Source organism: Sus scrofa, unplaced genomic scaffold (genome assembly GCF_000003025.6).
Source record: "Sus scrofa isolate TJ Tabasco breed Duroc unplaced genomic scaffold, Sscrofa11.1 Contig679, whole genome shotgun sequence".
Classification (NCBI taxonomy): domain Eukaryota; kingdom Metazoa; phylum Chordata; class Mammalia; order Artiodactyla; family Suidae; genus Sus; species Sus scrofa.
The window spans coordinates 1-13,868 of record NW_018085284.1 but is presented as its reverse complement, the minus strand read 5'-3'; the positions used below and the strand labels follow the sequence as shown (position 1 = coordinate 13,868).

The 13,868-nt window shown below is 37.8% G+C and overlaps 1 protein-coding gene across 1 annotated transcript; it reads left to right on the top strand.

Moving 5' to 3' along the window:
* Positions 1 to 3,059: 3,059 nt before the first annotated feature.
* On the top strand, positions 3,060 to 3,992 carry LOC110259035 (olfactory receptor 7A17-like). Its single transcript, XM_021082330.1, has one exon. The coding sequence runs from the start codon at positions 3,060 to 3,062 to the stop codon at positions 3,990 to 3,992; it is 933 nt and encodes a 310-aa protein (XP_020937989.1).
* Positions 3,993 to 13,868: the final 9,876 nt, after the last annotated feature.

The following is a 13,868-nucleotide window of genomic DNA, read 5'->3' as shown; positions in this document are numbered from 1 at the left end:
AAACAATGTATCTTTTATCAAATCAATGGTATATCTCCCATTTTATTGTATTTTGTGTATTTCCCTTTTGTGGATTTTTGATTTATTTTCCTTGCCCATGTTCCTAGTGGGAAGTTCAGTTAGCTTGATATTATGTAAATATGATAATGTAAGTATCCTTCCTGTCTCTTTTTGGATATAGTGCTTTTTGTTGCTTTACTACTCTGGGCAACATGGGGATATAACTAGGTTTGAAAAATTGCCAGAATGTAGGAAGATTTAGCCTCATCACAAATTCTAGGGATCAGCTGAGCTTATGAGTTCATTTTTTATTCCCAAATAGTCTTTTTTCCTCTTGTTGCCAGAACTCGGCCTCTGCTCACTGGGGAAGAATTGAAATGCAGAGACAGTTTTGGGTGAAGGAGAAAACAGCTTTATTGCTTTGCCAAGCCAAGGGGGGGACACAGCAAGCTAATGACTTAAAGACTGTGCCCCCCTCAGGAGGATTGGTAGGTGGTTTTATAGTTTGGGGAGTGAAAAATAGGGCCTCAGATAAGGATCAGGTTAGAGGCAATCTTCCATTGTTTTCAAAGCTGGCATTCAGTGATCTGAAGGTCATCTCTCCAGAATGAAGAAGGCTTCCTTAACATCTTCCAATTATTGGGGGTTTTAGTTCCGCAGAAGAACCCAAAGATACTATTTCCTATATTCCTTGGGGAAGGACCAGGAACCCTGCCCCTAGGCTGCACTATTGTCTCTTGCCTGCTCCTTCCTTGTCTCTGCATCCACTCCCTTTTCTGATTAGCAACTGTTTGAACCTGCCCTTTGGAATTTAGGGAAGGTCAAGGAGGCTGAGTTTTATTGCCTAAAACCAAGAAATGGGGGACACAGAAAGGCTTGTGTGCACAGGGGTGCCACAGGGCCCTGCTCGGTTTCACTCTCAGATTTTAATTGATATTAATTTTTCTTTTAATACTGGACACAGAATGGTCATATTAAGATAGAGCCACACATTTACATGTCCATAGGAGACTTAACAGCTGGAGTTTAGGTACTGTTTCTACATTTTTTTATGGGAATGATAATCTAATGGTAAAGCTGTCTTGTATCTGTGTTTTCATAATTATTGTGAATGAGTGAGAAGAGTCTGGTAGTAGCATTGCTCCAGGAGGCCATAACGTGTGTGTGTGTCTGTGTCTGTGTGTCTGTGTGTGTCTGTGTGTGTCTGTGTCTGTTTGTCTGTCTGTCTGTGTGTGTGTGTCTGTGTATTGTGAGAAATGAGAAGTTCTCAAGGCAAGGAAGAGGAAACTGAGCCCATATTCTCCAATATGAGACCCTTAAAATACATGTGCCAGAATATTAATCAACAAATAATGAAGGGACCCATTTCTATTCACAGGACTTATTTTTTAAAATTTATTTTAAAAATATTGTTTCTTAGAGCATAGTTGATTAACAGTTTGTGTTAATTTCTTCTTCTTTTTTTTTTTTTTTTTTTTTGTCTTTTTGTTTTCCATTTCTTGGGCCACTCCCATGGCATATGGAGGTTCCCAGGCTAGGGGTGGAATTGGAGCTGTAACCGCCAGCCTACACCAGAGACACAGCAACATGGGATCTGAGCTGCATATGCAACCTACACCACAGCTCATGGCAATGCCAGATCCTTAACCCACTGAGCAAGGCCAGGGATAGAACCTGCAACCTCATGGTTCCTAGTCGGATTCATTAACCACTGAGCCACAGCAGGAACTCCTCGTGTTAATTTCTTCTGTATAGCATAGTGACCCAGTCATTTATACACACACACACACACACACACACACACTCCCTTTCTTATAGTATCTTCCATCATGGTCTATCCTAAGACCCTGGATATAGTTCCCTGGGATAGACTGTAGGATCTCATTGTTGCAGCATTTCTTGGAGACAAAATTGATAAACTTTATCAGACATGGGAACTAGGGACTTCTGTGACTTGAAGTTTCAGCTTTGGCAAAGAGGCCACCTCATTTCTCCAAATTCTCTGACACCAGCTATCATCATTCTCCCTCTTGTACTTTCCCCTGGACACAGTGGCTTACTTTCCAGCCTCAATTTTCTGAAATGAGTGCCTTTTCAGAATATTTTTCCTGGTGTTCTTTCTACCCAGCATGTGCTTCCCCCAGATAGACTCATGTCTTCTGTTCTCTCTTCCATGCAGTCTGTATTCAAATGTTTTTCAGTCTACCAAATCATGCATTTAAAAAGACTAGACCTGGAGTTCCCATCATGGCACAGTGGAAACAAATTCTACTAGGAACAATGAGGTTGCAGGTTCAATCCCTGGCCTTGCTCAGTGGGTTAAGAATCAGGGATTGTCATGGGCTGTGGTGTAGGTTACAGACATGGCTCAGATCTGGTGCTGCTATGGCTGTAGCATAGGCTGGCAGCTGTAGCTCTGATTCTATCCCTAGCCTGGGAAACTCCAAACCTCCATGTGCCATGGGTGTGGCCCTAAAAAGAAAAAAAAAAATTAGATCTGCTAACTCTGTGCTTCATTCCATGTTTTTCTCATAGCATCATTGCCATCTAATAATTTGTGTGTTATTTTACTTGCTGATATTCTTTCTGCATCATTGAAATATATAGACTATTGTCTATTAGCACTCTCTACTCTTTGTCAAGAAGTTGCTCATTCCTCAATTTGATTCCCAAATGCATGACAAAATTCCTTATTAAAAGTGTAGAATGCATGACAATGCAGGGGAAAATCTGAATGTGGGATAGACATTCCTATTCAGAGATGTTTCAGGGGATCACTTGAAAGGGAAATTTCCATAAAAAATTTTTGAAGTATTGGAATGCAAAATAAAAATTGTAGATTTTCAGCCATTTTGCAATGCTATTTGTTTGGCCAACCCCACAGCATGTTGTAGTTCCTGGACAAGGGACCAAACCTGCACCACAGCAGAGACCTGGGCTGCTGCAGTGAAAATGCCATATCCTTAAGCTACTGAACCATAGGGGAACTCCATGCAATGCCAATTTTTAAGAAACTGGTCATGTTATTTTTTCTGTTTCCTGGTAGTTACCTCTACCACATGAAGCCAGAGAATGATACACGAATTTCAGAATTTTATCTTCTGGGATTATCAAAGGCACCAGAATTACAGCCTCTCATATTTGGGCTTTTCCTCTCCATGTACCTGATCACTGTGTTTGGAAACCTGCTCATCATGCTGGCCGTCAGCCAAGACTCCCAACTCCACACACCCATGTACTTCTTCCTCTCCAACTTGTCCTTTGTGGACATCTGTTTCACCTCCACCACTATCCCAAAGATGCTACAAAATATCTGGACACAGAACAAAGTTATCACATATGAAGGTTGCATCATCCAAATGTATTTTTTCATACTCTTTGCAACATTGGACATGCTCCTCCTGACTGTGATGGCCTATGACCGCTTTGTGGCCATCTGCCACCCCCTACACTACACAGTCATCATGAAACCCTTGCTCTGTGGACTGCTGGTTCTGGCATCCTGGATCATGACTGCCCTGAATTCCTTATTACAAAGCATAATGGTGTCGTGGCTCTCCTTTTGTACAGAATTGGAAATCCCCCACTTTTTCTGTGAAATTAATCAGGTGGTACAACTTGCCTGTTCTGACACCTCTCTTAATGACATAGTGATGTATTTTGCAGCTGGGGTGTATGCTGGTGCTTCCCTCACTGGAATTCTTTACTCATATTCTAAGATAGTTTCCTCCATAAGAAGAATCTCGTCAGTGCAGGGAAAGTATAAAGCATTTTCCACCTGTGCATCTCACCTCTCAGTTGTCTCCTTATTTTATTGCACAGTCTTAGGTGTATACCTTAGTGTTTCTGCTACCCACAGCTCACACTCAAGTGCAGCTGCCTCGGTGATGTGCACTGTGGTCACACCCATGCTGAACCCCTTCATCTACAGTCTGAGGAACAAAGACATAAAGAGGGCTCTGAGAAGAATCACTGGGATGGCAGCTATGTAAGGGCCCATTGTCCTGGGCTAAAAATATACTCATCACATTAGGGCTCAAAGCCTTAGGGCTAGAACTTGCTGTACTTTAACCAGATTGTTGACATAGAACTTGTTCATTCTCTTTATTTCCTGGAATTCAGATTTTCTTGGATTAAACTCCTCCACACAATTTAAGGAACTCACTTTATTAAGCTTTTGCTCTGCCTGATATAGAGACAGTTTTTCCCTTTGTCCATATTCATATATTCCCAATGTTTTTCCAGACTTGGTTCAGAAATATTTGAAAATGTCCCTAATTTACATTGGACAACTGAAATTTCTTAAAAATAATATGTTACCAAATGACAAACCCCATGACAAGGAGTTTTACCCTAATTTTTCTGCAGGGATGATCATTAAGTGTTTTATTCATATGGAGGGGAAAACTATACTTGACAACTAAGGACACTTATGTAATTTCATTGCAGAGGAAATATGAAGTTCAGATTTTACTTTTGTCCATCACTTCTTTCATTATTACCTTAACTTCTTTTCTTCACAGTGAAGACCATAACATTATTCCATTTAATTCTCAGCCTGTTGATATTAATGCTGTTGTTTAGGAATGTCTGACACACTCACCTGTCCTGTGTTATTTGTGACAAGATCTCATAGGCATTTTCTTGACCAAGTCTCTGCTGTGGCTGGATTGGCCCTGTGGTTCTTATTAGGAATGCATTATGCATCTCAGCAATATTTATTGGTAAACATTAAATGAATAAATTCACAAGTCCTAGAGGATACACCAAATGTAGGGCCATGCAGGTAGGTCTCTGATAGAAAGAGATGGAGAGAAAAAGAGAGCAGCAACTAGGAGCTCTGGCTATATTTTGCTGTGCAGGTTGGTGGCTAGGATTCTGCTGGTTCACTCTAAATAAGAAACATCATCACAAGGAGTTTTACCCTAATTTTTCTGAATGATCATTACCTATTTTACTCCTATGGGGAGAGGGGACTATACTTGAAAACTAAGGCCATCTATGGAGTTTCATTGCTGAGGAAATACAAAATTCAGATGTTACTTTCATCCATCACTTCTTTCATTATTACATTTACCTCTGTTCTTCACAGTGAAGACAGTATCATTGCTCCATTTAATTCTCAGCCTGTTGATACTAATGCTGTTGGCTAGGAAAGTCTGACACACTCACCTGGGCCAATGTTACTTTTGACAAGATCTCACAGATATTTTCTTGACCAAGTCTATGCTTGGCTGAATTGGTCCTGTGCTTCTTCTTAGGAATGCATGATGCATCTCATCAGTAATTATTGGTAAATGTCAAAAACATAAATTCACAAGTCCTAGAGGATACACCACATGCCCAAGGGCCATACAGGTATGTCTCTCCTAGAGAGAGATGGATAGAGAAAAATAGAGGACCAGCTAGGGGCCCTGCCTTTATTGTGTTGGGCAGGTGAGGTGGCTAGGATACTTCCAGTTTACTCCCCCCCCCTTTTTTATCTTTTTAGGGCTGCATCCATGGCATATGGAATTTCCAAGGCTAGGGGTTGAATCAGAGCTATAGCTTCCAGCCTATGCCATAGCCACAGCAATGCCAGATCCAAGCCAAGTCTGTGACCTACACTGCAGCTCATGGCAACGCCAGATCCTTAACCCACTGAGCAATTCTTGGATTGAACACACATCCTCATGGATATTACTTGGGTTCATCACCACTGAACAACAATAGGAACACCTAGTTCACTCTTTATTCATGAATTTAAAACACTATATCTCATCTCTTGGCTTAGAACATTGTGGGAGAAAGTATGAAAAAAAAAGGGAAAAAAAGTATATATATGCATGAATGGGTCACTTTGCTGTACAGCAGAAATTGAAGTAACATTTTATATCAAGTATACTTTAATACAAACAATTAAAAAACAAAACATTAGCATGGAACTAGGTTATGGTAAGGGGAGAGTAGGTTCATACATGTGGCCATGTATCTATGTACTCAAGGCTTTCTGAAAGAAGAACTTCATGGGTGGGAGTAACCTTGGTGTTTATATAGTATCTGTGTGATACAACTGATAATTTGGTTATTTGACAAGGTTATGTTTAAAATGGATGCTTCAGAAACCAAAAGCAAATTTCAGGCACTTAATATTACAATCAAAATGCTTAATGCCAGATACTTACACTGCAAACATGTTACTGTGTTTTTGAACCGTTCTTCTCGTTTTATTGGTTTTATGTGACTATTCCTCTATGTGTCCAGAATGCCTTCCATAGTCACTGGAACAACCTAATTATCACACATGTGTCTCTCAGTGAAGTCTACATGGAAAGGCAAATTTGGAATAAGTTGACCTAATATGATCTTAGTGTCAGAAAAGACCACAAATATGAAGAAGCAAAATGTAGAATCTCATATTTTGTTACTATGCAAGATATTTAGTTTTCATGCTATACACATATTTATTAAAGTATGGGAGATCAGTGCCCACAAGTGGGGGTTTTATTCATTGAGGTGAAGACTATTTACTCTATTTTGTATTTTACTGAGTTATCTTCCTGTTTCTGCTTGAAAACTTCTAATGCTCCCTACTAATATGACTCTTTCTACTGCTCTCCAAAAAATCTCCCCTTTCCTAATATATATAATAAATTCAAAGTGGTGGTGAATGAACAATGTCAATTTGTCAGTGTCACTTCTCCTACATGTTCAGGAATCACTTCATTCTTGGTGATCAGAGGATGATTGACCAACAGAGCCTGACATCCTGCCAGGCATGTGATGCAGGGTCACCAGTTCTTTTGCACAAACATGCATGTCCATCCACCTCTCCCACCTAGAAGGGAACCTCCAGGGAGTCACTTGTTACAATAGTTATCTGAAATAAACTCGAATAACAAAATGATCATGAATGTTCTCTTCAAATATCAGAATAAATGACCAAAATGAAGAGGTGCAGATTGTTATCATTGCTCTCAGTTCCGTTCATTTTGGTTATTTTATCAGCTATTGCTGCATAACCATTCATTTTATGGCAAATTGGAGTCCATAGTACACTTACTCTCAAATGAAATTATATCCTGGTGAGCTGTACTGATTTCTATTGTCCTCCTCATGAGTGTGTAGTCAGCTGTCGGTCTCTTATGTTGTGTGTCTTCTCCATGATGTTGGGTAAGGCTGTAGTAGTTTTCTGTCTTAAATAAATTTATGGTCATTTCTATAACTAGGTATATCTTCCACTTGCAGAAGAAATGAGTTTATTATATGAATGACTTAAATTTAATTTCTCTGTTCCTACATCTCTAAATAACACTTGGCTTTCTCCCCAGAAAGCCATTTACAAGATATTTCCTCTGCCGAAGTTAAGTGAGAATCAGTTACTTATGCTCTAGCTTCTACCCTTCAGCTATACACCATTAGGTTTTTTCCCATTTAATTGTTTGAGTATAATTACACACAATAAACTCTATATTTAAAGTGTACAATTTGATACAATAATGGAGCTATAGAAAAACTAAAATAGTACAGTACATAATTCAATTTGTTTAGAATTTGACACTGCACATAAGTTTAAATGCTTTGTATATAACTGAAAATTTTAAGTTTTCTTAGGCTTAATTTCCTTATTTCTGAAGGTAATGTGGGGTTAACCAGAACTTCATGGGGATGCTGTGAGACATAAATGAAATGCATGGAAATTCATTTCTCAGGCAAAACTAAAAATTTTGTTTATGTTTAAGTCAAAAGAATACAGTTTGTGTATATTTATGTGTGTATTTATGTACATTTTTCTTTCAAATAAGCACAGTCATAAACATATATGTACACACAGAGATATCTTTTATGTTGAAAGGAAACTTAAGATATATTTGGAGGCAATAGAAAATAAAAATAAACAATATTTCATTTAACATGAGATAAATGAATATATAAATACAGACACAAAAATGTAACATACATTTAATACATTTAACATGAAATAAATGAATATAGAAATATAGACACAAAAATGTAAAATACATTTAAATGTAAATACATTAAAATAAATAGAAAATAAAAATAAACAAATTTCATTTAACATGAAATAAATGAATATAGAAATATAGACACAAAAATGTAAAATACATTAAATGTAAAATACATTAAATGTAAAATACCTCAATTTTGATCATGAATTACTTTTCCTTCCTAATGACACAGAAATATCATAGTCAGGTTACACATTTATGCAAAGAGGAAATTACCGTATCAGCTAATGGGGTGGAATATCTTCAAATTGAAGTCTTTTTTTCCTATTTAATGTGGGTTTTCAACATAAAATGCTCTTAAGGTCTGCTAATGAATGAATTGAGAGGTTTAAACTCAAGTTTTGCAAACAAATTTCATTGAATAAATATCTTACTACATTCCTATGGATATTGTAAAATATTCCCACACAGTATTTGCTTACAAAAAGCAAATATATGCTCTTCCATTTCCAGAAGCTTGAAATAAATAACTCTCATCAAGCTGATATCAAATATTGGGGTAACAGCTCAAGACAGTGTCATAGGAAGATCCTAAACTCACTTTGACCACGGACACACTAAATCTACCATTACATAGGGATCAATTTCCTCTGAAAAAGACCTGAAACCTAGCTAAATATCTCCTCCACAACAAAGGGATGACAGAACCACAGAAGATGGTAGGAGAGGCAGAAAAATGGTCTTTCCAAAAAAACTATCCCTGGCATTGGTGATCCACTAGTGGGCAGGATCTCACATTTACAGAGATTTATTCTAAGTGACAAAAGGTCTGCACTTTATATCAGGCACACAAACCCTTGGGACCTGCAAAAGAGAGACAAGTCACCAAAGTATATGGATTTGAAAATCTATGGGACTTATATCCAGGAGAGCCCAAGTCCATGGGAAGGGGAAAGCCTGCTCTTAGAGAGCTCATGCACAGACTGACTCCCAGGACCCAGCACAAAGCATCAGTTTGTAAAGTGCTGAGACCATACACAAAGGAGATCCATTAGTTAAAGCATCTTCTGGGGGTTCAGGCACATGTTAAGATTTTCTCTGGGAACAGGGACACTGATAGGCACCATTTTGTGCCCTCAATCCACCTTGCCCTATCACTGCCACTGGCAGATGCCATTATTGCACTTCCACTACCTTTCTAGAGCTCACAGGAATGCCACACCCCATGGTTCTCCTTGGCCTTGTGGAGCCTGTAGGCTTTCCTTGAACTTGCATATTTCCGTGAAACACAAAAACTGGAGACCTTGGCCCAAACCCACACTATTTGGGGATACAAAATGGTTAAACATCCTCAAATCAATCAATGTGATACACCAAATTAACACAATGAGGGATAATATCTAAGACTATTTGAATTCATACAGAAGAATCATTTGACAAAATTCAACATTTGTTTAAGATATGTGGGTATAAAGGAAACGTACTGCCACATAATAAAGGCTATATAGGACAAGGCCAAGGATGACATCATTCTCAATTTTGAAGAAATGAAAGCTTTTTCTCTAAGATTAGGAAAATGACAAGAATTCCACTTCATGCCACTTTCATTCAACATTTTTTTTTGGTCTTTTTTTTCCATTTCTTGGGCTGCTCCCAGGACATATGGAGATTCCCAGGCTAGGGGTTGAATCGGAGCTGTAGCCGCCGGCCTACACCAGAGCCATAGCAACACAGGATCTGACCTGTGTCTGCGACCTACACCACAGCTCACAGCAATGCTGGATCCTTAACCCACTGAGCAAGGCCAGGGATTGAACCTGCAACCTCAGAGTTTCTAGTCAGATTCGTTAACCACTGTGCCATAATGGGAACTCCTCATTCAACATATTGGAAGCTCTAGCCGAAGCAATTAGGCAAGAAAAAGCAATTTAAAAATTCAAAATTAGAAAGGAACATTTTAAAATTTCAGTATTTATAGACAAAATGATACACTGTATTTTTAAAATCCTAAATACTATACCAAGGAGTATTTGAACTAAAAAATTAATTTCATAAAATCTCAAATACAAAATGAATATACAGAAATCTCTTGTGTTTCTAGAATCTATTAATGAATTATCAGAAAGAGAATTTTTTTCTAATCCCACTTATAATTGCATAAAAAACTGAATAACTTGGTATAATTTGCCAAAGAGGGGAAAGACCTGCACATTGAAAATTATAAAACATTGATGAAAGATATTGAAGAATGCAGAAATAACTGGAAAGGTACATTGTGTCATGGAAAGAAGGAATTAATATTCCTAAAATGACCTAAATCTATCAACAAATTCAAAGCACTTCCTGTCAGAATCCTAATGCCATGGTTTTACAGAACTAGAAGAAATGATCCTAAAATTTGTATGGAATTACAACATACTTTGATTAGCCAGGGAAATCTTCAGAAAGAAGAGCAAATCTTGTGGCACCATTGTTCTGAATTCAAATTTTACTTCCAGTCAGAATGGCGAACATCAAGTGTCTACGATCAATACATTCTGAAGAGGGTATGAGGAAAAAAGAAAACCTCCTACATTTATTGTGGGAATGTAAATTGGTACAGCCACTATGTAAAATGTTATGGAGGTTCCTTAAAAAGCTAAACATAGATTTACAATCACAGATGAATGGGTTAAGAAGATGTGGTACATGTACACAATGGAATACTACTTGGCCATAAAAAAGAAAAAAATAATGGCACTTGCAGCAATATGGATGCAAGCAGAGATTCTCATACTAAGTAAAGTCAGAAAGAGAGAGGCAAATACCATATGACAACATTAGTATGTGGAAACTAAAATATGGCACAAGTGAACCTATCTACAAAACAGAAACAGACTCACATAGAGAACAGACTTGCGGTTGCCAAGTGGGAGGGGAGAGGAAGTGGGATGGATGGAGAATTTGGGGTTGGTAGATGTAAAGTATTTTATGTATGTATGTATGGATGGATGTATTTTGTCTTTTTAGGGCTGTACCCATGGTATATGGAGTTTCCCAGGCTAGGGGTCAAATTGGAGCTCTAGGCACCGGCCACTCTACAGTCACAACAACACCAGATCCAAGCTGCATCTGTGACCTACACTATGGCTCATGGCAACTCTAGATCCTTAACCCATTGAGCAAGGCCAGGGACTGAACCTACATCCTCATGGATGCTAGTCAGAGTCATTTCCACTGAGCAGCAATGGGAACTCCCAAACTATGGAATTTAGAATGGATAAGCAATGAGGTTGTACTCTATAACACAGGGAATTATATCCAATCTCTTGAGCCAGAACATGATGGAAGATAATATAAGAAGTGGAATATATATATAGAGAGAAAGTGTGTGGGTCATTATGCTGCATAGCAGAAATTGATGTGACACAGTAAATCAACTATACTTTAATAAAAATAAAATAGAGAACAATTACATTAAAAATCATGATTTTCCATAACCTCTGAAATGAGTAACCATTCTCACAAAAATTATTGAAAAAGACAGCTTTTGATTCAAAATACCTAAAACTATCTACAACTAAGTATATTACAGGATCACAACCTTACTACTCAAAGATTGATTCATAGACCAGGACCTCCATCATCAATGTCACCTAGGAGCTTGTAGAGATGCAGAAACTATGGGCTCACCAGGACCTGCTGAATGATTCTGCATTTGCAGTAGAATTGTTGTTGATTTGCAGGTGTACTGAAATTAAAGACGAGCTGGGCTAGAATAAGATTCCTACTCTTGACTTTGAGATTTGGGCCAGGATTATATTATTTTGAGGTTGTTTTCTATGGATTTTAGATGTTTAGGAGCATCATTTCAGACATTGACAAACATCCCAAGAGAAAAATCTTCCCTGGTTGAGAAATACTGGCCTAGATTTTGAAAACTAGAAGCACCCTGATAGATCATGGCCCATCACATACTCAGTTATTAACTATGATCAGTTCCCTAAACCACTCCAAGCCTCATTTCTGCTATTGAGAATGAAGTTCTTCAATGTACTTCCTCATTAAGACATTTCTAAATATTAAATCGGATGTTCCATATAAGGTGCTAAGCTCAAGTTTTGATATTAAAAAAGGCTCTAAATATATCCCTTAGCATTAACAACCATTATATAATAAAGGATTAAGTGACATGTCTGAACTAGAGATATAAGCATGGAGTTCCTAAATGATATGGAAAAAGTGTCAGAGAGACAACATGTAGTGCCCAGGGTTTATTACCAAGAGAACTCATTTCTCTCTCTTGTTGAAAAGAAGAGATTTTCTGGTGATTCAGAGTTTGGGTCGTCACAAGGAGTCAAACCTTTGAAGATACAAGAGACCTAATCCAGGCAGATTTCTCAGTCTTAGACTTAGAGATAAGCTCTAACTCAGAATTTAAACAAGATTCTGGGAAATTCAGAGATCTTCAAGGAAGGCAATTTCATAAGGAGTAAAAGAAAAAACTGGATTCATTTGACTTTACCTGGTCTCTTGGAAGTGATCATTAGAAAAATTTTCCTTCCTTCCAGGACAGCTTTCCACAGGGGACTCATGTGCTTATAGGTTGAAATATCAAAGGAGAAATGAGCCTAATGATCAGCTATAAGGAGCTGTAAGCATCTCCACAGCTACAGTCTCAGCCCCTGTAAATTAGGGCTGGAAAGGGTATAGATCTGTCTTTGGGTTGTTTACTTGGCTGGTTTGGAGCCTAACTCAGGCTGAGGGACTATAGCTTCACTCCTTCCTGCTGACTTTCTGTGGAAGAGCCTTAGTCTCCATTATCACCATCCTGAGACAAATTCAGACAACTTTTCAGAGACCTTCCTCTCAGAGTTCCCACCCAGGTGAGTCCAATAACCAGACTGGTTGTGACGGAGGAGGTCAGAGAGTAATAAACCCCACCATATTTACCTGTCATTTACTTGACAATTACTTGAGATCCTGTTCAACTTAGCCCAGAAACAAGAGATTGCTATTTGTTTGTTTGCTTGATTAATAATTTATTTCAGTTATGTATTTCATTATGTGGGTATGCTATGCACACTTTTAACCACATTTCATATTCTTCATCAATAATCACTATTATGTCAATGTTAAAAAATTTAGATGGTTAAATTTGAACTTTGGTTCTAATTGTGGTACAAATGTTTTCCTCCAGGGGACAAATTAAGCAACATCCAGGGACATTTTTACTTCACACTGGAGAGGGGTGGGCAGAGAGCACGGATGCTGTAAACATCTTTCAATGTACAGGGCAGACCACAAAACAGAGAATAATCTAGCCTAGAAAGCAGAGGGCTAAGACTGAGAACCTGAGTTAAGGAATAAAATCATTTGAACTATTTATAGCTGTCTTCAGCTATTTTCTCATCTTGTGACACTATGTTTTGTCAACAAAATTAGAGTAAATTTCTGTTGCCATTTTCAACACCAACCCGTATGACAGCTCCTTAATTTTTCCCCTAAGGCTATGAATGTGAAAGACATTTCTTATTTTCTTAATCTATTGCTCAGTTTCAGCAAACTTTATATATTTTGATCAATATTTCAATTTACCTGTCACTGTTATATGCCCATATATCATTTGCCTATTTTTCTGTAGTTTTATCAGTTCAAAAGATTTATACAGATCATTGCTTCTCAATTGACATTGGAGGATATTTTTGACCGTAAGTTTTATTTATTTAAATATTCTATCTCTCACGTTCATTCTTTTTTATTGGTGATGGTCTTGCACTCTAATTGTATTGCAGTTCTAGATGTCCATCCATCTAAGATGTATTAGTTACTCTTACACTGAGTTCTATATACTACCTCTTTTTGCATGATTCTGAAGAGACAATTTCATCGTCTTCCAGAGAATTCCGCCATTAAAATTGAAAATCCCATTACATTGAA

Bases quoted from the DNA above. Each gene is read 5' to 3' on its own strand.
- LOC110259035 (XM_021082330.1), top strand. From the start codon at position 3,060: ATGAAGCCAGAGAATGATACACGAATTTCAGAATTTTATCTTCTGGGA.